Source organism: Mytilus trossulus, chromosome 12 (genome assembly GCF_036588685.1).
Source record: "Mytilus trossulus isolate FHL-02 chromosome 12, PNRI_Mtr1.1.1.hap1, whole genome shotgun sequence".
Classification (NCBI taxonomy): domain Eukaryota; kingdom Metazoa; phylum Mollusca; class Bivalvia; order Mytilida; family Mytilidae; genus Mytilus; species Mytilus trossulus.
Window position 1 is genome coordinate 2,755,070 of NC_086384.1, and position 26,328 is coordinate 2,781,397.

The following is a 26,328-nucleotide window of genomic DNA, read 5'->3' on the forward strand; positions in this document are numbered from 1 at the left end:
CTATTGCAACCAGTAAATTTTAACAAATGAATATGAAAGAGATATACATAATGAAACTGAAATATAAACAAGTCAATTATTTAACTCATTTGAATATTTTTTAAGCAATTTTCGTTCCGTGCTGTGGCATAATTTTCATACCCGACAACATATTATGTTTAGTTATAAAAAAGAAAGTAATGACAACATTACAAAGTCAAACAAGGAACCAAAAGAATAAAAAACCACTTTGTTGAATGATTCGTCCCACTCAAACTCATTCATATACTGGTAAATGATTATCAACATTTTTTTAAAACATTTTTTCGACAGATTAAATCTCATGGGAAAACAAATACGATGTCTACAAAGAAATCATTGATTGTAGAACAACAATTATACAAGTGGAACTGTGATAGGGTATTTCGCTATTGAAAATCAGTTGTGTTCAATTTTATCAAAATAAGCTCATAAAAATAAATAATTTATCATTAACTTCAAGAAATTTTCATAAATCATCGTCATAATTAACCATGCGAACTTCAATTTGACCCTTTAAGTTAATAATGTAGGTTAAGATACGATGATTTACATATGTTTTCGTCCATAAAAAATTCAAACAAATTGTTATTATACGACTGCACGTTCTTGTCTACTTGTGTATTTATTTTTAAATTGATGTTAATATCAGGTCACTTGCACCTCCGAAATCACAAATGGAAGTTTTTAACGACCTTGAAAGGCTATACAGCCCTTGCACGGTCGGCATCCGAAATCATCTGAAGCTTGTTGGTTAAATATATGGCATGTATTGTGAAATGCACACACAATGTTAATATTTGTTTTTGTATTTGGATAGATGTTGAAGTATGTTATGAATAAAATAAGAGAGTTTGAAAAGATCCAGTGAACATGAATACGACAGAAAGCACCATTTTCATTTAAAGCTTATGCATACCCGACAAATTTATCTTTTATTGATAAAAACTACTCACAATATTGATAAGAAGTGTCTTTCACATAGTTATGGAAAGTATATATTTCTATTTGAAGACGTTGCCAATTAAATGACTTGATTTCTCTAATTCTGTAAAACGGATATGTGTACTCTTTACAAATATCACAATAGATAAGATAATAATTGCGATATTTTGCAAGTTATACAAACATATATGTTATGTTCACCTGTTTATATACCTTGATACGACCTTAGATAAAAACACATAAAGGTAACTTCCTTCAAAATCAAAATATTTACTGGGAATTCCCAAATACTATTTCCGGGTACATGCCGTTCACTCTAAACTGTAAGTAGAACTTTTGATTATTTCACATATAATTTTATTAAACATTAATTTATACATTTGATAATAATAAGTATTTCTGTTTACTACAAATGCATGGACAATGCAGTTATTTCCTACCATGTTTTACCTAGTTAAATTCAGTGCAGAATTCTACTATTATTGATTTGTTCGATCAACAGATTCGTTGCATTTTAAAAACGTTATGTCTGGCGCGCGCGTCTGGCGCGCGTCTGGCGTATAAAACTATAATCCTGGTACTTTTGATAACTATGTATGTTATTATATTCAAGTAATCATGTTTCATTTTTGTAAAATATTACATTTCGTTATGACCGGACGATATTGCAAACAACCTGACAGAAGTCATTGTGGGTCATATCAGATTTAATAATCCTTTGTATACTTGGATTTATTGACACTTAATGATACCAATACAATATCTATTTACGTGAGTTAGATCGTGGATATGGATATAATATTATGAATTAAAATACCTTTATCAATCACATTAAATTAGTTTTCACAGTTCAAAATGTTATACAGATAATTGCTAAGTATTATATGGCTATTTTTTTTTAATGTATAATAGCAATGTTGTAAAATATTGAAAACAACGCGTTAAATAATGTCACGCGTCCGAAGCGATTTAACTTCATCAGGAACGCTCAAAACTAAACATTTGAAATCCCAGGATGTAGAAGTACCGAGATCATTAAAGAGCTATCTTACAAAAATACCTAAAATTGATAGCCAAATTCCCCTCGTCAATTTTTACCTGAGGGAGTTGATAACTAAGTTTCTTAATAATTTCAAAATGTATAAACGGACAATTTTATAATAGTTTGTCAATTCCTGTCAGCACCTATGTACTGACTACTGAGCTGATGATATTTTTGGGGACTGATAGTCCACCAGCAGAGGTATCGATCAAGTAATGTATAAAATTGAAAACAACACGTGTAATAATTTCAACGAATACGGATTAAAATTAAAATATGTTGTTTAGCTGATCCTGTTTAAACTAAGAAAATTAATTATCTAGTGGCATGCAGATCAAGAGCTTCATGTCTATACTGTGACTTCGAGGAAAAAGTACGCAATTAAAATGACGGGTTTTTTTTCGCGTGTAGGTATTCCCATATTTGCAATCAACACAATTAGGAATAATAATATTAAGATCTGCATAGATGAAGCAGAACCACATGACACAAAAAATAGGAAACATCTGTATATGATAAATTCGAATACCATTAACTTATGAATAATCTAATTCATTCGTCATTTTGTTGGGTATTTTATCGCGTTGATCCCGCGATGTTAAGCCAAAATTTATTTTTTCAGTACGTTCTTTCAATTTGTGTCCCAAGTAAGCGGCGGATTGTGCACGAACAACAAAAATGTTCAATCTGCCACATAATGTTTGCCTGGAGTATGGTCATGAGTATGTTTATCAGTATCTGAAGTTATTCATGTTATTTGTCAAATGTAATACTTATATTTAGTTCATATTTAAATATAAAGCTTTGCGTTGAATATTATGATTTAGCTCTTGTTTTGTCATGATGTCTAATTCTTTTTTTATGCACTAAAAGCAATGGTCATTGTTTAAAGTCGTACAATGACCTGAAGGTATTTAAATTCGCGTCCGTGGAACTATGGACAAGCATTATCGTATTGCAAATCATAATACATTTCCTTGTTAAAGTAGATTACATGTATCCCCAATCTTGGGTTTTGAAATAGCAGTGCATAATCTGTTTTTTTTTCCAAAACGTCACATGTTTAGACATATTGACAATTAATACGTCAAACTGTTCGAGTAAATAAAGTAAAATAAGTGATTAACTGCATATTATGACTGTTTTAACAATTAACAAATAGTAATTTTTATATACGTCTGGATATAAATTAAAATTTTAATTTTTTTTGGTTGTTAAAACTCTTGATGATAATAAGATCGGTTTTTAAAAAGTATATTACAAAACCTATCTTCTCATATTTCATTTCAAAATTATATTTTTACGAACTACTTATGCACCATTATGTAATTGTGGAGTACTTTTAGCTTTCAACATAGAACTGTGACCCATTTTTCTGATATTATAATTTATAAAAAAACATGCAAATAATAAGCCAATAGTTAATGATGATTAACCTTTAACACAATCAAACAATCGATTTGAAGGAGACGAGCATCTGTTAACTAAATAAAATTATTATAAGTTTTTGAATCAAAAACAGGTTATCGATGGTTAAAATCTGGTGTAGCATATCATTTGAATTTAATAAATTGTATTGATTAAATTTATCTGATAAAACTTGATATTTTTAAATTATAGAAAATGATATAAAGATGACCGGTACAGTTATTGAGACATTGCGTGCAATCATTGTCTTTTCATAATACCAATGGTACGTATTATCTATTTGATCAAGTATGATTAAGGAAGTCATTGACATCGGATTACTGGTAATTCAATAAACGTGTCTTTTATGTGGGTGAACCTTAGTAGGCGTTGAATCATTTAAAGAAATTTATAGTGCATTACGCTAGTTTTACGATGGGTTTATACTTAAACCTATTTCCTTATTCCTACATTTGTTTGTTATGTATTTAATATATTTAACGTTAATGTTGCGTCGATATTGTTTACTTTTTATGCCATCCGTCCACTTACTGTTTTTAATTAAAGTTTCCATCATAAGAAAGTTAACTTAGACCTTTGTCTAATAATTCATCAATTTTGATATAGAGGAAAATAAGTAAGTATAACACATGTCTTTCGGAAAATCGAAATTGGCATATCTTCTTATTATTGTCTTATCGGGGTCTCTTATAGCTGACTATATGCGGTATGGGCTTTGCTCATTGTTGAAGGTCGTACAGTGACCTATAATTGTTAATGTTTGTGTCATTTTGGACTTTTTGGACAGTTGTCTCATTGGCAATCATACCACATCTTTTTTTATATATAATACATATAAAACTAACAACACAATCATAGTTGTATGACCACATCTTAGAACAATAGCATTATATTGTCATATCCTTTTTTTTTAGATATATATGTACTCATGCTTGCTTGTGGACTTAATCTGTAAGAATCATCTTATTTTCGAATATAAATTCATTTTTTAAGGTTCACAAAACCCTGTTTTTTCATCTGGCATATATATGTTCCGGACCATATGAGTATCTGGACCATACGCGTAGGGTCATGACCATATGGATATATACTTATTTGGTCCGACCATACGCGTATGGTCGGACCGTACGCGTAAAGTCTAGGTAATAAACACGTATACTTTTAAACTCTTAATTGGACTTCATTAGGTGTGACTCTTCTGTTTGTCACGTCACTAAAATATCATTTTATTATACATTAAAAAAACTTACAAAAAAAAAGTTTCACACTGTTAATATTACTTACTGTTTGTAAGTGCAATGATAAGAAGATGTCAAAATCAAATGACTTATTGTGAAATGAATTTAATTGATTAAAGTAGGTGACATCACCGTCAAGGATCATAATATTTTTTTTAAAGATCATGATATTTTTAAGACATTTTTGATAAGTAAAATATTTAAAGTGTATGCTTCTTTATTTTTTTCTAGTCCTTATTTCTATACTTCTATTTTAATCTTAATTATTAGACCGGTAAAATAGCATTTAAGAGCCATGAAATAGCTACTGCCTTTATTCAATTTAGATCTAGAGTTTCTTAAAAACACCGTAGACACATGGGAGTTGCCCGAGTCGATATCACTGCACGCAGCCAAAACAAGCAATCTCAGAAAAGCTACATGTATGGTACTGTGTGAATGTCATTCTAAGTATACAAAAGCATACACGAATACAAATAGCGATGAAAACTAAGATCAACTGACCGTGGCATCAATATTCAATGTTTATGTAGCTTTTGAAATGTAAAATAATTACGTATTATTTCTATTGTATATTAGAACAAAAACCTATATGGTCAAAATACTCATATGGTCCGGCCTGTTAATAACCAAACGAGTATAATACTCATATGGTCCGGCCCGTTAATAACCAAACGAGTATAATACTCATATGGTCCGACCATACGCGTATACTCCTATGGTCATGACCATACGCGTATGGTCCAAATACTCATATGGTCCGGAACATATATATTATACATATTATGTTTATTGGAAAAATATGTTATGGATTGTTATGGATTCTAAAATGTTATATCTAACGCTCAAGTGATACCTATTATAATATTTAACCAGAATAATATCAACAAGAATAACACATTTTTATTTTGCGTAGTACTTGATGAAAAACATAGGAAATATTTATTGTTCTTCCTTTGAAACAAATGTTTATCTATAAATGACATCTTTTCACAGTCAGTCATGTTTGTTTGTTTGATAAAACTTCTTTAGATTTCTTGTGAAGCTAAGTCTACATATAAATCAATTCAATCGGTACAATCTAGTATTTGAGTATAAATGATTTTAGATAAATTTGAAAAGGAAGAATTGATAAAGATAAAACCGTATAGCTCAAATGTAATGTAAACTCATACTTTAAAATGCACATTAAGAGAATAATGTTATTCACCTTATCAAATTCTATAGTCAAAGAGATGTATTGTTAAATCTAAAGAAAAATAACTTGCTGTTATTTATGGCGCACACAAAAATCGAGTAACTTTGTTAATCACAATGAAAGAATAAGATAGGACATAAATAAACGAAACCCGTAATGATAAATGAAAATAAATGTGTGGCCTGATTTATCTGATGGGATATTTAATGAGGACTTAAATTATACTTTTGATGGTTGCTACTCAGCTACTCAAGTTTGATGATATGATTATGAATGTGTAAATAAGGTGATATCGCTAGAATATTCCTTTTTAATCCCTTTCTTTATATTTATACATCAATTATAAATATTAAATTAGAAACAACATATTTGACACAATGTTTTGTTGTTTCAAGGTTAAAACGTCGGTTATTCCCTGGCATACAACTTACAGTATCTAAGCAATGATTGCTTAATATACGTTTCATGTTTATATAGGAGATACACATTTGTTCTTATATAGGAATAATAACCTTTTAATTATGGTTCAAACATTTGCTCATATGATTTGCCATCGAGATTGTTGCCAAACAATTTGAATGCACATGTAAATTGGAAGGATATCATTGAAAAGGAACTTTTACGATGAGCCCAAAATATAAAGAAGTTAAGTTTTATTTCTTTTTTACCGTTTTGTCTTCAAAACAAATTTGAATCTTACATCAACCAATATGATCTGAACCGAATGATCCACAAGAAATACGTGGACGGGTGTTTATTTCTTGTATATGCATAAATACGAGGGCTTGTATAAACTGCTTTAATTTTCATCAATTCAGTTAAAAAGTGGGAAGAAAACATGAAAGTTAAAAAAAAATAGAAGTCGTAATGAAGTGCAAACGGTGTGGCGAAATAGTGTCACAGCGTTAAAAGCTTTCAAACTTGGTTATAATCCCGGTTTAATAATGTAGACACTTATTATTTTTAAAACACGACAAGTGCTACATTTGAATAGGCAACATAGCAGGAGGTAAACATACCAGGTCTGATAATCTATTTCAAGTTCTTCTTGTATGTCTCTATCTATTAAACAGTTATCGTGTATGATAAACTGACATAAAGGAACTGTTTATTATCGCGTTAGCACTTGAAAGACCCTTCAAAGACAGCATGTTTATAATTAGGTACGAGGAGTCTCTAGTTCCATCTGCTGTTGGATAACCTAATACCAAACATTTACGGAAAATGCTAAAAAAAAAAACTTCCCCAAAGTTCTCCGAGGTGTTTGCACGACTATCTAGGTATGTGAGTAGTATTTTCATGAACAGTATCTCCGCGATACAGCCAAGTTGTGCTTATGCGGCGAAATGTAACCAACAATCAATTATAAACAGTATATCTACCGAAAAGAAACCATATCATGCAATGATATTTGTCAGCATTGAATAATGGCGGTTTTGTTTTGCTAAAATATAAAACCAAGCCACCTTATATGTGTGCCTGTTACGATTCTCGCGTTGCATTTGAGAGGTTATAATATGTTTTTGGTATGTCTTAGTTTTTGATATTTGTCCGCATAAAAGGTTTTCATTTTGTTCTGTACTATTTCATTGTTTAATTCTGAATCTTCTATATCATACTTAACATGTTTGCTGTCCATCATTGTTAAGGACAGTACAATATTAATGATCTCTAGCTATTTAACTCATGTCACAGAAGTTTACCCGTTGGTTTAAATGGTTTTGTGTATAGAACAGTATCTTAATAGTATTCGAATAGAGACATAAGTAAAGGTTTTATGTAGACCTAAAATATCGAATTTTCCACATATATATCGCATGTGTGAGTCAGGAATATGACAGTGGTTATCCATTTCATTGATGTGTTTGAGCTTATAACTTTTTGTTAAATAATAATAAGCCCTGATTAACAAATGCACACACTCTACCTGCTGCTTGCATTTTAATGTCCATGAAATGATATGAGTTTGTATGGGCAAGTGAAGAGTTAAACAGTCTTTTTAAACGCAATCACAACAGAAACAGAATAATAATTGTGTGTTTTTGCAATACATATGCAAATGAAATGATAATTTCACCTAGTAGTATACCTTAACACAACCTTGGTTGAGATAAAACAACGGTAACTTCCTTGAAGTCAAAAATATAAATAATCATATGTCCGGGTACCCGCGTGTTGTACACTACTGTAAGTACAATTTTTTCTTTAAAATGTTATTGGACATATCAATCATATATTAAAAAGCATAATTGATTTAATGAGGACACATTTATCCTATCGAACTTGAGATAAGGGCTACAATATATCGAGATACAATTATATTAAACATATTGTTTGTCATAACACAACATCGACAATACAAATATTATAAATCAAATGCCACTGGGTTAATATTATTGACGACTTATACTTTAAGTGAATTGTTATACTACGATCAACAAACTTGTAACTTTTGTAAAAGGAAACAATATAAAATTTTAAAAGTCATGTTTTAATCTTGTTTTGATAAAAGACTGGTATAATGGTCGGACAACATTGCATATTCACGTGACCGAAGTCATTTTGGGTCAAATTACAGTTTATCAGATACAAACATAATGTATTTCTTTCCATTTACACATAATGATAACAAGTATGTCAATACACAGTGTATGTTAACTAAAACTTTGTTGAATAGTTTTTCAACTGTATTTAGTGCTAGGGTATTAGGTATCGATACTGTATAAATTATTGTGTTTAATTGCGATGTTCTGGAACAAATACTGATTCAAACTAAATATAAGTAGCTCTTATAAGTTCATTTTGGATAAAGATGTGATATGGAAAATACTGTAGCTTGCAGATGAAGAGCTTTTTCTATATGATAAATAAACCATCATTTGAAAACAAAAATTAAAGGATCTAACCGAACTTAGTAGGGTAGAGCTAATGTATTTTGTTTTAAGTGACTTCAGCGGGACTTTATGCAGATACCTGACATGTATGTAGGTATTCCTCATCGCAATCATGAATTATACTACTACGAATTATGTTAATAATACAACATAAACATGCCACAACAAAACGAAAATACGCATAAATAGGTAATGCAATATATTCGTAGATCGAGTTGTTTATCTTTTTGTTGGTTATTCTTTTTTTATTGTGCTGATTAAAGCCAAATAAAAACGTACTAGATTATGCTATAGTATACTTTTCTCGTTATTTACATCATTGAGCGCGACCAAACATGTTTACCACTGAGTTGGTTTTCTTGTTTCAGTTCTTTTGTTATATATTAGGTTTAAAAGCATTCAGCAGGGGTAGGTTTTTAATCAGTGTTGAAAGTCATACGATGATCACATTCATTGCATACATCTGTTAGATCTTTGAACGATATGTTTTGCATTGTCAATCATAAAAAGATTTCTTAATTAATTTTTTCATACGCAATAAAGAAAAGCAGCAATTTTTAAAATTTAATAGAGACGTGCATATGTTAACGTAATATTGCTATTATTACTTTTTTGTGTATAGAAAGGTTAATCAAGTTTTAGGATCTGGTTTAAAGTACGATGTTTCAAATTAATGAATTCTATTCATTTATTTACTATAATCTGATATTCTATGATAACAGAAAATGGTGTAAAGATGACAATTCAGGTTAAAGAGACATTGCGTGCAACGATTGTTCTTTGCATAATAGTCAAGGTACGTCTTACATATTATCTTTTAACAAGTAAGGATATCATCTTTTAGAAATACGATAAATGATAATCCGTGAAACGTAAATATTTAGATATGACTTTGATTTTTTTAAATTCACTGAAGTGTTAGTGTAAATTTTGTGTTAATCCATTTCATTGTTCCTTCACACGTCTATTGTATCTAGTTTTATGTTAATTTTTTTTATTTTTTGTATCCGACTAGACAAACATCGCCAAATTAAGTATGTGCCGGTACATAGTCCGGACCATGTAATTCGGTGTTGTGCTACTCTCTATCAAGATAGTAAATACAAGCCCTGTAATATCGTTTCAACTAGGAGATATGTGCTCTTTATACAACCTCAGTGGTTATGTTGCAACCAATAAATGGTAAGGTCAAAACCGTTAAGCTGAAATTTTCTCTTTGATCGCAAGTTATATTATTTAGTGGAAAAGTTAGGCATTTCTGGGTAACAAAAATATTATCGTCACATCTTCTCAAAAGCTGTCATAATGCCGGTTCGTAAATGTACTACACAGTTGTCATTTATCATAAAACAATCTATATTCGTAAACACTTAATATTCATGAGGAGGGCTACCAGTACGTCCCGAACTGTTTATTTGTTATCAGGAAGCATAAGATGACATATGATCGTCAAACACTTGAAAACTCACTAAAGACAGCATGTTTATAATTTAGTATACTTGTCGCGTGCTCCATCTACCTTTAGATAGTATAATTAGATATTACTGTACAGTGGATTGACATATACATATTTAAAAAAAATCCCTTTTTATGTTTTTTATAGACATACGCGTACAGATAATTACTGCCCGGAATTTTCCATATCTTTTTATTACAAACTTAGAAAAACAAATCCTTCCATTATCAATTTATTTGATACACGTAGCAAAACGTAAAATTACTAGATTTAAACTGCAAAATTTAGTATGTGCCGGTTCCAAGTCCCGAACATGTAATACGGTGTTTGTCGTTTGTTTCTGTAAACCATCTGAGTTTTTTTTTCATTCATTTGTTCACAAATAAAGCCGATAGTTTTTCGTCTGAATCATTTGCATTTGCCATTTTGCATTTGCATACGGGGTATATATCTCCCAATTGATACGATATTCCCGTGCTTGCATTTCCTATCATGATTTTCTTGATAGAGGGTTACTGCTTACAAGGAAGCTATTAAATCAAGAGTTCCAAATGGTGAAGTTGAAATCATTCATTCGTAAATTTTACGGACGCCATCACGAGTTGGTTGACCGTTATGGAATAACCGTTTCACAAATAATATCGGATATGTTCCTTACGTCGTAGTACAATCCCCTTCCCTTTCATGAATTTGACCTACCGAATAAGACTATTTACCGGATTTGTAATCACATAAGCAACACGACGGGTGCCGCATGTGGAGCAGGATCTGCTTACCCTTCCGGAGCACCTGAGATCACCCCTAGTTTTTGGTGGGGTTCGTGTTGTTTATTCTTTAGTTTTCTATGTTGTGTCATGTGTACTTTTGTTTTTCTGTTTGTCTTTTTCATTTTTAGCCATGGCGTTGTCAGTTTGTTTTAGATTTACGAGTTTGACTGTCCCTTTGGTATCTTTCGTCCCTCTTTTGATAGTTTTATAGCTGACTATACAATATGAATTTTGAAAATTATATCATAAGTCGAAAATAAACTGACAACGTCATTACAAAAATAAAAACAAAGAGAAACAAACAGTCCACAACAAAAAACCGTAAACACATTAAGACCCCAGCAAACGAAACCCAAAACAAACAAATGTCAGGGTGATCATAAATCAGTCGTAAGGGTATTCAGATCTTACGCCAGATGTGGCAACCGTCGTATTACTCATGTGAGTACAGAACAGGCAATATATCAAATTGGATAGGTCAAGTTTGAAGAAAGGTTTTCGAGATAAATTAATATTGTAATTACGACTATTAGAACATACTCTACGTCATCTGTATAACAGATATTCCTTGCTGCTCAACACCACTTTTCTATTACTATACGTAAGCTATTCTATATATAGAAAATCAAGATAGAATACAATTCCATGAAGTTTGTGTAAGACGGAATAAATCATTGTCACGATAATTTCTTGTGGGGTTCGTGTTGCTTATAAAAAAAAGAAGATGTGTCTTTAGTTGTCTAGGTTGTGTCTTCTGTACTATTATTTGTCTGTTTGTCGTTATATTTTTAGCCATGGCGTTGTCAGTTTATTTTCAATGTATGCGTCTGACTTCCCTCTCGTATCTTTCGTTCATCTTTTAAAACATATCTGATGCCATCTTGGTCTGTAACACCATACAAGTCCATACTGTAAACCATCTATTGTGTAGCTACTCTCTATCCAGCAAATCTTCATAGTAAATACATGCCACGTAATATTGTTTCAACCTGGAGATATATGCTCCATATACAACCTCTGTTGTAATGTTGCTACAAATAAATGGAAAGGTTTAAACCGTAAAGCTGAAAGTATATGTTTTTTGATATCGAAATTTTATTTATTTGTGTCACCTTCTTCCTTGTTGTCGTTTGTTTTTTTGTGTGTTGAATGTCAATCTAATTAGTCCAGATCTTTTCAACTGCTCCTTAAAGGTCATTTGTTGCTGTGCTATTACACGTCTGACAAATGATAGGGACATAAATTGAAGTTAAGCCATCGCAAACTTGAATAGATATATAGTGTATAGATTATGTTGTTTTATGGCTTACTTTTCGTTGGAATTTTGCCTGTTTTTAATAGAATACTAGTGATATTTTACATGTTTGGTTACTTAAACAATCACGTCATGTTGTCGCTATAAACCAATTTCTTTTTATCCTTTTTCATTTTAACTCACTAAATTTTATATTTTGTTTTAGATTTCTACGGTTGATAACTATGTCCATTATACAATTGATGGTAATAGAAGATTATGTCTGCCATATTTGAATTGTGAACCAGGTGAGCTTAACACATTCGTTTTTATTTTGTAATTGATTTCTTCATTTATTTGATCTTGCAATTACACTCAAAACATGACGGTAGCAAAACGAATTGCAATACAATTTCTTCGAGTATGATGTATCTCTATAATAACTGTTTTCCAGGCCATGAAATACATCCCTGTACTATAGAATACAAACAAGATATATGCACATTATGTCCAAATGGTTTAAAGCAACCTGATTTGATATCTTCATCACCAAAGGGAAATCCGAGCGATACAAAATGCTTTGCACCATTCAAGAAATGTGATTCAGACGGCAAGTAGAATATATTGTTATGCATCCTACGTTTATAAACAAAATGTACTGTATTCGAGAATGTCCATTTGATATTTTTTGTCTCTTAATTACACTATAGATTATAGTATTTTATCGGTAATACATCTAGTTCAAACTTGAGTTTCGATGAATCAAAGCGTCAACGCTTATTTATTTTAGAATCTCATATATCATGGAGCATATCAAGTTTTTGTGGATTTCGTGATGCTCAGTCTTTAGTTTTCTGTGTTGTGTTTTATACTCTTTTGTCTGACTGCTGGGCGTTTTGTTTTTGGGTTTTTTTTTGGTGGGCAATGCGTTATCAGTGTTTTTGTACTTATGAATTTAAATGTGCCTTTGGTATTTTTTTGCCCCTCTTTAACCGGGAGATAAAAAGCAACGTAACTAACACAAATGAGACAGTAATTTGAACTCTGAGATATCTGCGACTGGCAAAAACAATAGAATAAGCATGAAATACTATTCTTAGTTGTGTGCAAAAACCTTTTGTTATAATCTTCCAGTTTCATTAACGCAAGGAAATGCTAGATTGTTTTTTTATTTGCATATCTGTGTTTGATATTGTTTCTTTACAATGGATATGTAGTGAGATACACTCTTAAAAGTACATGATCGATAGTACTTTCGAAAAGCTCTTATTGTTTACTAGTTAATTTACGAGTACTTTTAATCGTTGTCCGACATTATCTGAGGCATATTGTCCAAAATAAAATTCTTACAAGAGAAACAAAGTATGTATGCTCTTAACAAATTTCTCGGTGTTGCTGTAAATAATACTTTAACATGAATTATACAAGGTCATATTATAAACCCATTCACAATTAGAATTCTGAAACAAGCAACAGGTGTTTATATAAAGATCATACGATACAATTTTGATCCAGTATTTACAGTTCGATGAAAATTTCCGTATAGGCTAATTAGCCTGATTAAATCAAATTTGTAAGAAAAAAATATCCCTTGATGTGCTACTTTCAGGTCAGGAATATTCAGTCAGGAATATCACAGTTCTTGTCCATTCGTTTTTGATGCGTTTTGTTATTTGATTTTGCAATGTATTATGGACTTTCCTAATTGATTTTCCTCTGAGTTCAGTATTTTTGTGATTTTACTTTTTATTTTTTAGTTAAATGAGGTCGAAATTTTGTATATTTGCTCAAAATTCAGATTTGTGGCCGTATTTTTCCTTTCGAAAGAAAGACATAATTTTTTTGTCTGAAAAGATAAACACAAATTGTTTTTTGTTAAATATTTATTAATTTCTGTTTTTTATAAGTATCTTAAAAATTTCATGCATTTTTCTATTCAGAAATAACTCTTATTTGTTAAATGGTAATGAATTAAGAAAAAAGCGTCATTTTTTGCTGTATATTTATCAAAATTTGAAAAAATGCACTATTTACAGTTTTATAAAATTTGGACAACTTTATCTCCCTGCATAAGGACACAGAATGTCGTTTAAACAAATAGGGGTCCATGCACTCGTTTTCAAATCAAATCAGTTTGAATGATAAAAATCAGTCGTAAAATGCATCTTTTCCCGATATGTCACAGTTTGACGTTGCAAAAATAATATTTCTCGTTAGCGACGTCATAACCTCTCCTGTAACTGAATCGTACGCCCTTAAACCGTCTCCTACTCGTCAAACAGCATATCCAAATACAAAATATACAATACACACAAATAGATAATAAAACATTCTCTGTTACATATTAAAAATATTGATGATGTCAGTTGAGTTACATAATGGACTGAAAAGAAAAGAAAATGCAATAGATAAGACAAAATGTTCAAAGGTTTATTTTGTGAATTACTAGTTTGTAAACCATTTATATTTAATATTGAACCTTTGTACAATGAGAAATAAACTAGTGTTTTCTTGATTTGTCATGGTACATAAGTTCATTATTAAATCGGCGGCGGCGGGATTTAACATGTATTGTAAAATTTCAATCATCTGCCTATGCTTTTAGTCAATATAGCATAAACAAACCAACAGAAATACGTACGCTGAATCTCAGTTTAAAGACGTCCGTGAGCCAAATTGAGCATGTAACATAATAAATAAACCTGTGGTTTTAACCCTCTTGCTGCCAAAGGGACATTTTTGGCTTCTACACACAAATCTTGTTGATTGTGCAGAATATCAAAGGTCCATGGTAACGTCACAATACTGAAGGGCACTGACACCCTCAAAAGACGGCGCAAAAAAGGACGGTTTTTGCGGGAATGAAGTATACTGAATAAAATGCATTATAAGTATACTTTTAAAAAATCGGATGTAAAAAAAAAGATACAGGATCATTAGCTTGATAGTAAATATCAAATTATTTAACATGTTCACTTATTATCTAGTTTGCCATTTTCGTGTACAATGTTGCATATCTTAGAGAAATTTGTTAGGTTTAATCCCCTATTTTTCTACATTTGAAAATGCCTGTACCAAGTCAGAAATATGACAGTTCTTGCCTATTCTGCCGCGTGATTATGGATTTGCCGATTAGATGTTCCTCTGAGTTCAGTATTTTTGTGATTTACTTTTTGATAAACGATTTGTTTTTTATATATCTTCAATCTGAATGTCTTATTAAATTATCGCATTCCTAATAAATAATCAGAAAAGAGAAACTGCTATCATAGGCACTCGTTTCAGAAAAAAAATGTCCTATATATCTTGATATAACACAATTTACCGAACTCGCGAAAAATGTCAGCCGATGGCGAAATTTCGTTATATGTCGATTTATCCATGCTTTTAAGTTACAATCAACATTTCCTATTCGTAATCCCAGTGGACTTAAATTTCAGAACCTTGTATCGGTTTTTTAACAAATTGTTTGTCTTACATTTTACTTACAGAAATAAAGTATAGCAGAAGCAAAAAGTCTGTATTTTGCGATTCGCTAGTCGGATGTGAATGTGATACAACTAAGTGTTACTATGGTGATCCCTGTCTCTGTGACGACAAAATAACAGAGTGTGGAATCGGAGAATATCTGAATAAAACTGGAGGTAATACTATCACTTTACAAAATGATAAAAAATATTCTATAATAAAAACAAACTTGTTGTTAGTAAAATTAAACCGTTTAAATGAAATTATATAACATATAGCAATATATATCATGGGTTTTGTTGATTGTTTGTATTATCTTTGTGTTTGTTTGCAGTTTAATTACATTCAGTTCTTATTTGTTTGTCTTAATGTTATTGTTGAAGCATTCGCATTACCAATAATATCACATATCCTGTAAATTTTATCAATAACAAGTAAAATCACAAAAAAACTGAACTCTATTGAAAAATTCAAAACTAAAAATCCCTCACTAAATGGCAAACCAAAAGCTCAAACACATCAAGCAAACAAACTACAACTGTTTTATTCCTGACTTGGTAAAGAAATTTTCTTACATGTAAGTCGAAATGTTAGTTTGAACTATTTTTAGCAAGCTAATGTACGATTGCTTTAATAAATGTTAATAAAAAAAATTTAGGATGTGTAAATTGTACAGAGGGAACAGAAAAAGCCGAAAAAGGTTGTGGACCCTGCAGAAGATTCAAGTATATTTCTTACAGGTTTGTAGTAGTAGATGTTCTGTTTTAATTGCCTTTAACTCAATTGATCAAAACATATTAAAATCGATGTAGTTTTTTAACAGAACTGCAAAGATTTATTGTGTAAAATCAAATGTTTATTGTAGATTTGACTTTCTACTGGTGGGTTATCATAATTCTGTAAAGAAATGCATTGATTCTATAAAACATAACATTAAATATGATAATACCAAAATGCTGTATTTTTTGGTCGACAATATATTTGTTGAGGCAGAAGAAGTTTTATTTCAAGAACAAATTTGTACTTATTGATCATTTCTTCTGGCAGATTTGTTTAAGTACAGAACTAATTCAGAACCTTCTAAAACACAAAACAAAACATACTTCTAAGAAAAAATTTAATTTATTTTCAAATATATATTGATGATTACCTATCACTGAATAACCCATATTTCAGTCCGTACTTGCATCTTATATATCTCATTGTATTTGACATAAGGAGACTATTACTAGACGAGCTACTTCATTTACTTTGATATTTTCCCATATAGAGACAGAGATTGACGACTACAAACTAAAATCTATGAGAACCCGGATGATCTAACAAACGACGTTTTCACCACGTCAAATATTGTGCTTTGCCATCTACGTCGTCTTGCCTGCTTTGTACCGAACGTGTCCTATTCCAAAATATGACTGTTTTACCGAATATGAGTCGTATTGTTATGTGAAGTATCTTGATTTTTCATATATCTAATATGCATGTATTTAATTATAATGTTTGTTTTTATGTTCGTTTTAATATTGTTGTACGTCTTATGATCGATTTACTTTCTTATGCATGTGGGTTTATTCGGTCACTTTGTGCTGAGGTCTTGTCTGTTGCTTCCGTTGGTGGTTTAAGTTTTGTGTTTTCGGTACATTGTACATATATCTTATTTGTCAGTATATTAGCGTTACTCATGGTTCGTGCACAGGATGTTGGTTGTATGATGTTGTGGTCTTGTCATTCTAATAAAATTCATAAAAAAACACAATACAACGAAATCAAAAACTGACAATGTTGTACGTGTTTATGATAGAAACAAATCTATTTTATGTTCGATATTTTCCGTAAAAGTTACACAAAATGGTCCATGATATGTCACGTTACATTTTCAGTTTTCAAGTTATATTTGTTACTAGCTCGATTAAATATTTTTTTCTATTTCATTAAGCATTCTTAAATTTGTTAATCTGTGATTCCAATATTGTAACATATGCATGAACATGATAGTGTAAGTTTTCTTTTTTTTGCCTTTCTGTGCAAATTTTTTTATGAGACTGGTCACGTTTCCGTTTAATCGTAATATATTACTCGTAAATTAACGTTAATATACATTTAGGTATTTGTTAACGTTCTTATGTTTAACGAAACGTTTTTGAATATATAAATGACATAATATAATGAAAATTCGTTGTACAGACTATTCCGAGGGTCAATATACAAAGAAAATTATCGGCAAACTTGACTAATGGGACGTTCGTTACAAGATGATAAGCACATGGACGTTAGTTTTGTATACCTTCCAAAACACCGTTCTCATACACCTTCCAATAAACTTCGTATTTACCATTTCTTGAGTTCGTATTGACTTTTAAATTACTGTGGATTCATTTATTTTAGTGGATACTAATTTTCGTGGATTGACAAAAACTTATATGTTCGTGAATATTTAATTTCGTGGTTATGGAGAAATCTGCATACAAACCTATTGAAAATTTGGTATTCGTTGAATATTTAATTTCGTTGTTCGTGTGTTCCCACGAAACCCACGAAATTGGTATCCAACGAATAATAATGAATCCACCGTAGCAATTTTAATGCATTTAGGTCTGCTTGTAATATGATCCAATATGTTATATCAGATGTGACCTTATAGTGAACGCATTACCTTATAGCGTGTGTCTGTCTACAATATACAATTTCATCGTTATTCATATCAAATGGGATTTTATTTTTGTGAGCCAAGTACACAATCGTATTTTTAGATAAATATTGAGCCCTTATCTTTTTATTATTTTCTTATTTGTATTCATATCATGGTACAATAATCAAACGTGATAAATATTATATGGTATACCAGTGTTAAAACAATAATAAAAGTGTAAATATGAAAATACTTTTTTAATCCATTACCTTTCAATTACAAAATACAACATAATTATCTAACGCTGTTATAAAATCAAACTTGGATAATCAAGACACAATATTATATAGAGTTATTGTTTATTCCCGTTTGTTAAATACATCGGCTTCTCTACCTCAGGAATAGATCAAGATAAGATGTATTTGGCATAACTTTTAATATACTCAATATGCCCTTCAACTTCGTTTTTTTTTTGTTTTTTTTTTGCCTTTGTTACCCCTTTTTATTCAAATGTAATTGATGAGTCTTTTAAAGACGAAACACGCGTATGGTGCAAATACACAAATGTATTCCTGGTATATATGATGAGTGTATTTACAACCACTGGGTTGATGTCACTGCTGATGGAGAATTAATTTCCAAATGGTATCACCAGCCCATTAGTCAGCACTTCTTTGTTGACATCAATTATAATTGATATTTTCATAATCATTAATTAACTGTTTACAAAACTTAAATTGTTTTAAATACTATTGATTATTTAACCTCAAGAATAGATTAACTCGGATGTATTTGGCCAAACTTTTAAGAAATTTAAGGTCCTCATTTTTTTAAAATTCGTACTTCATTTGGCCTTTTTATCACCATTATTTTTTTTTCGGGCGTCACTAATGAGTCTTTTGTAGACAAATACAACATTTCAATCCTGGTATCTATAATGAGTTTATTTAAAGTAACATTAGGTAAAATACTCTGTAATGCGTCTTAGATATCTTATATTCTGCTTAGACCACATTTTTTATAGGTGTCTTGTTCATTACTTGTTAACGTTGTTTTGTTATTCTACAGAGATTCCAAAGGTGTACAGGAAGTACAGAGTTCAACAAAAAGAACAACAACACAGTTGATTAAACTTAGTTTGTCTTTGTCCACCCCATCACAATCATCTTTAGGTATGTTTTCAAATCTGATATGTAGTTAACTTGGACCGTGTTACGAGTGAAACATGCATTTAAAAGTCATCAAGTCAATGCGTCCTATTTACCTCAGTTTTTTTGTTATTCCAAGATAGTTTAATTTCTTGCTTAAAACAAAATGAATATAGATGTTATTAGCATTTCTTAGGAAACTTAGAAATTTTTTGAATAGTAAATGGTACTAAATTTCCTCACTTTTCCTCAGGCCTCGAAATCAAATGTTAAATATACGCTAATCAAGGGAAGGGACATGTACTTTCTAAACTCGAATCCATCTTATTTGAATGTCGACTACATGTTAGTACGGGATCTGCTAAGTCGATATTTTGTAAAACGATATTTATTGCACATCAAATGTTGACAGTATTTATAACGAACAATAATCCATATTATAAGACATTGTTGTATGATGTTCTTCAGGAAAAGGTAACATAAACAGATACGTGTTAAGTTCATGTATTCCCAAGCTTGTATATGTGTGTTGTATATATCTTCAGTGCATGTGTGATTTTGTGTACTTCTTTTGCAAACTCTAAACAGTGGAACATATTATATAGTATCCGCGGAAAACACTATGGCTGGTGTAATGGTGTAGTGTAGTATGAAACATAAATAAGTATACCTACACAACAATGTATTACTTTCTTAGTATAGGAAGTTTATATATAAATGATCATTCATATTTCTATTTATAATTGTTATTTCCTTGTAGCACCTTGTCTGAGCCTTACTTGTAATATATTTTGTTAGTTTCTCGTATGCGTACAGTGGAAAGTTCATATTTGCAACTTTTGACACAAAAAAACCATTTCATCTTTCCATCCTTTTTTTCTAACATCAATAGATAATCTATTAGTTTCAGTTTATCCCCAACATAATGACGAATTGGACGATACAGCAATGATAATAATGTAAGTAAACTTTACAGTTGAAAAGACATCAGCTGAAGCTGTACAACCCTTATAATTACTTACACATGTTTAAAAGGATTACAACAGAGTTATCGTTTTCAAAGTGTAGTAATGCCATGAAATGGATTTATTGAAAAGTTATGGTATTATTGACTTAATTATAATGTGTACACGGGACTGTTACTTGATGTAGTAAAAAGTAAAATAACAAAAATATCGGATATTCAAATCGGAAAGTTCATATTACAAAAAAGGCAAGTAGAATATCGCTGTTCAAAATTCATAAATCGATAGAGAAAAAACAAATCCAGGTAACAGATTAAAAATGAGGGAAAAGTATCTAATATAAGAGAACCACGTCACAACAGAGACGCAACACCGAAATGTAACACAGACAGGAACGAACTATAATGTAACAATGGCCGTTTTCATGACTTGGTACAAGGCATTTTATGACAAAATGGTTGGTTGAACCTGGTTTTGTGGCATGCCAAACCTCCCGCTTTAATAACAATGTTAAATATACCATTAAAATGAAAACATTAAGTGACAGGACTACAATACAAATAAATGACAGAGAAACACGCGAATAATATCTAACAAAGGGTACCAGGTTTACAAATTGATATGCCAGACATGCGTTTCGTTCACACATGACTAACCAGTGACGCTCAGGTGAAAAAAGGTTGAAAGCCAAAACAAGTACAAAGTTGAAGAGCACTGAGGACCAAATGCATGTTCTTGACTTGACACAGGCATTTTTGTATGTGAAAAAAGATGGAAACAATAGAAATGTAAAGATATGAAGACAAAATTTTGATCATTTACCAGAGCGTATAATGTAAAAATGGAATACACCAGCTGCACTTATCAAAAGTGATTTGTGTTTGTACTCAAGGTGAGTTAATAGTGGTTCAATACAGTTAAAATCACTGTGTTTAAATTATTTGTTTAACTTTGAGGCTGAACAGGCATCTCTTTTTTTACTAGAATAATAGCAGGTAAGAAAGTGCATGTCACTGTGTATCGTTATTTCTGGTTAAAGTTAGATAGATGTTTATCTTGGTATTGATGCGTAGGTGGCTTTTATTCACTTGCATGTTATGTCATATTAAACAGTGAGTTCGTCTCGTCACGTGCTAACATAAGTAGTTCTCATCCGAACTAAAATGTATAGTTTTCATAATACTTCATCAACGACAAGTACAAAGTAAGAGGAAAACTTCTTTTTTTTCATTTTTTTTTTTTATATTTTTCATTTATATCATCATATGGTTTACGACAACGCCTTTCATCAATATCATAACGGTCTCGTTCAGTTACATTGGAGATCACTTCTGACATATAATCAACTCTGCCAAAATGCGTCAGAAGGACTGTTATATGACAGTATTAGAACTGTCATTCTACCACATTTTAAACAGTTCGAGTTAGAATAATTCTAACTTTAACTGATTTGGTCAGTTCTACTTAGAACTGATTTGAACTGGTCCTGACAATTTTTCCCTAGAACAGTTTTAGACAGCTCTACCTAATAAAACAGTTCTACAGTTAGAATTGATATGGTCAGTTCTACAACTAGAATTGATTTAGTCAGTTTTATACATAGAACAGTTTTAAGAACTCTCAGTCTCTAAGATAAATGTGTCAAAAGATTATAATATATATTAAAAAAAACACTCTTTATCAACGATAATAATAACACTTTATGGTGATCAGTTTGATGCCCTAACTGCATTGACGTCATTTAGAAATGTTTTACAATCCTAACAGGCTTAGTCAGAAAAGTTCTATGACAGATTATTCTGACAGTTCTAATGAGAGGTTAAAAGTGATCTCCACTGTAATCGTAGCTCATTCATTTTTCTTTAACTTTGTAGCCGTAATAAAGGTTGATATATCTTTATGCCTGAATTTTTTAATGTCATGAATTTTCTTTTCCGCATCGTATTAGTTATGTGAACTCCAGCATGAAATGACTCGTTGTGAGAATGCGCATAATCAATAACGCTTACTTCTTTGTGTTTCAAACTACAAATAATTGAAGGATCTGTTTACCCTTCCTGAGCACCTGAGATCAACCCCAGTTTTTGGCCGGGTTCGTGTTCCTTAGTCTTAAGTCTATGTTTATGCATTTGTACTATTATGTGTCTGTTTGTCTTTTTTTCATTTTTATCAATGGTACTGTCAGTTTTTTGGCGTTCTATGAGTTTGACTGTCCCTTTGGTACGTTGGCACCTCTTTTTTGCTAAATCGTAAATTGTAACAGTTAGTATATGTCAAATTTGCGGCTTTTTTTGTTTTAATTATGTCAAATGATCTGCTGAATCGTTGTCTTATTTTCTGCTAAAAACTGTTTTTTTCATGTGTAACATGTTTTGCATACTTTGCTGCTTTCCATACACATTTCTGGATTGTTTTACAATATAGCAAAACATTGAGAATGTCAAAGACGTTTTTACGGTCAATAAGATATTCTTATCTTACATGCAATAAAAAATATAAATGCAGCAGCGGCAATGTAGATTGAGAAATGACTAGTGTGAATATTTTTATAACTTTCTGCAATTTTTAAGATACCAATTCAAGATATGCAATAAAAGTCATGTTGGTAAAATGGTCAAAGTATGTATTACAAATGTGGATTTTTTCATTACAGCGTGGTTATTCTCGGTGTAGCTGTTGTGGTTTTAATCATAGTTGCTGCGTATATGTGGAGAACACGTGAACAGTGCATGTGCAGTTTTAAAATGTGTTTAAATCATGGTCAGTCTTTTCATATTTGTTTGTTTGTCTTTTTGTAAAAATAAATCAGTACTTTTATTCTTTCAACTTTGGTAAAGATAAGAAGATATTTTGACATCAATCGAGCATGTTTTTTCCTGAACGGATGCATTTATAAAGACATCGTTTTCTGAATGTACGTCAATTACTTACTACTAGAGGTCATTCCAAGAAAGGGGTTTCGTGTAAAGCATTCTGACCATTCAAAATGGATATAAAAAAGTAATATAACAAAAACACCGAACAGCTAGCAAAATTAAAAACTGGAAAAGTCTTTTATTGTTATTAAAAACAAAAGTGAAAAAAAGTGTCATAGAAGTTGAAAACTATATGTCACTGTGCGTTTGTATATCCTCATTTTTAATTGAAGAAAAGTATGTTCCTAATAACTGTTTTGTACAAAAGAGAGTCGGTTATAACAGAACACGACCATCCTCTTAACAAACATAGAGATATTGTATAGCGTTTTTATTACATTTAGTATTTAGAATGAAGAATGATTGTCTGGAATTAAATAAAAGGCGGGAGAATCACCGGAAACCTATAGTTCGTTTTATGATTAGTTTGTAAGCGTAATAATTCTTTCTTCAGGGCATCATGATCCTGCAGTCCGACTACGGGAGCAAATTCCTCTAAATCAAGTAGAAAATGGAAATCAAGTTGAAAAGGGAGATATTCAAGAAACTGTAGATAATAGAACAACAGAGGGAGGTAAACCAACAGCCACTCCAACTGATAATAGAAATTCAGAAATATATCGGGATCAGGCATCCTCCAACCAGTGCGAATATCAAAAAGACAATTCTAATACAAATACAAGTGAACAATGTCATAACAATAATTCGGTATCTAGATCATCAAAGTCACCACAGGTAGAGAGCGTGACTGGTAAATGTAAGTATACTTCAAAGATTTGTTATAGTTCTGAAGAAATAATATTAAACAATACTGTCCGTATTTGAAAGTGAATCAACTGTATTTGTTTAACATCTATATTATATAGTGTTAATCTAAAATATTTGGAAAATATACAAAAAAATAATTATTTGTTACATTAAATCTGTTCAGTAGAAAAGATTTTAGAGTGGGGTGCTCATTTTCGCCGGGGACACAATTTCGCCGTTTTAGGATTTTGAGGTGTAAAAACTTCAAAGGAAATGGAAGAAATGTACTGGTAAATTATATTTTTATAACAAAGATGATATTTTTTTAAACTGAAACAAAATTACGGCTCCTACCGAAAATGACCGAAAAACGGATAACGATTTTCGGACAATTTCCTGAATAAAAAATATGATTTCAAAGAAGTATTTCTAAGTAAATGTTTGACTGAATGCCCTAATTTTGAATTCTTTACACCTTTGAAAAGTCTGCTATTCATCTATAATGCAATTGATTTGATAAAAATTGTTAAAAGCTAAGGTTATTTGGTTTCAAATAGATGTGTCAAAACGGCGAATATGTGTCCCCCATTGACGAAATATCCGGAAATTTCAAGCACCCTTTAATCTAACTTTTCAGATGATTTTTTTTCAAACAAACACGTTTTCAAGCTTAAGAATATTTTGCATTTGAAGTTATCTTCATATAGAAATATCAGTATACTTCAAAAACATTTAGACCTGACCATAAACTGTAGAAAACATGGAAAGATGTGGCGAAAATGGGCACCCCACTCTACCAATTTATGATATGATTTATTATTTTTTTACAACGGTCATTAATTGTTAATTTTATATTTGAAAATGCTTTTGTCCCTCTTTTAAACAACACGACTACCGGGGTTAAAATGTTTGATTTTGCAGATTGAAAGTGGTTATCCATTTTCCAAACGAAGTAGAGTAGATATGTTGAAGTCAAGTTATAAATGATACGATTTGTTAAAAGTTTTAACTCGAGTGGTTCTTTGTGTTAATTTTCGTGTCTGTGTGTACCTTGTCTATCAATAACGACACAGAAGACGAATTGCAGAAACGGAAAACGAAATCTCAGATGCCAATGAGAAGTCAGCAAGTTAGCCGCAAAACAAAACGAAAAAAAATACTTAAATACTAAAGACTGAACAATAACAACCATATGAAAAATCAGGGTTGATGGCTTATCTCAGGATAGCAGATCCTGATGTAGACTTGTATTCTGAATGTGATATTGCTATAGTTACATATGACATAGTATCGTGAGACGAAAATAATTATAAATGCATTGTTACTACATAATTCTTCATTTATTTTCAGGTACGACTGATAAAAATTTGGCCTCAGGCAGATATATGACAATGAATGCATAGTTTAGGTAAAAGTCTGACAATTCTCTTTAATATTTTTTTTTATTGACCATAAAAAGCCATTTGTGTTATATTTGCTGAACCTTTGGTATTTAATCATATGCAAAGATGGGTGGCTCTATGATGCCGAGGCCACGATGTTGTATATAATTTGATTGTATATTGTACTGGTTGTGTTGTTTGACGAAACTTGCACTTTAAGAATATACAGATCATAACGATCATAAAGCAGTAAAAATATTATGAAATCGTTTAGCTATTCGTGTTTTAAATGTTCTTCCAATTCAGTTTCAGTTTAATGTTTTTTAACAACAAATAGCTTTCCAAAAGCAGTAAGTGACAAAAACCTTTAATATAGAAATGTATATATGTTCAATACTCATTCTATTGACAATTACGAAACACATATGATACCATTATATTTCTTTTGTATATTGATTCAACCAACCATCTATATTGTTCGATTATGTCTCAAGTATTCTGCTAATTTTGTATATTTGTGGATATATCATGATCTATATTTATCTGATTAACTATGCTACTGTTGTTAGTAGATATAGTCTTCTCAAAGAAGGGTTGTTAGATCTGATTGATATAGAATTAATGATTAAATAATAAAGAACTTTTTCTCATGGTGTTCAAAAAAGAGCAATAAGTTTTAACAGAACAGGTATAGTGTCAATATCTTATTTTTTTTATAGATGCAGTAACACTTTCAGCAAATATTTTGTAATTATGAAGTTTAAATGAAATTCTTTATGCGACCATTGTTGTTACATCAAATTGATACCTTAATAACGATGTGTATGATAATATGAATCGCTGTGCTATCTTGT

At 30.9% G+C, this 26,328-nt stretch overlaps 1 protein-coding gene across 1 annotated transcript; it reads left to right on the plus strand.

Moving 5' to 3' along the window:
* Nucleotides 1-1,201: 1,201 nt before the first annotated feature.
* LOC134693100 (uncharacterized) lies at nt 1,202-26,328 on the plus strand. The gene is made up of 12 exons (XM_063553808.1): nt 1,202-1,286; nt 3,626-3,698; nt 9,486-9,559; nt 12,447-12,528; nt 12,675-12,830; nt 15,712-15,864; nt 16,347-16,428; nt 19,386-19,489; nt 20,370-20,424; nt 23,084-23,190; nt 23,800-24,102; nt 25,443-26,328. Exons 3-12 carry the CDS (start codon nt 9,500-9,502, stop codon nt 25,493-25,495), a joined length of 1,155 nt encoding a protein of 384 aa, XP_063409878.1. The 5' UTR covers nt 1,202-1,286; nt 3,626-3,698; nt 9,486-9,499; the 3' UTR covers nt 25,496-26,328.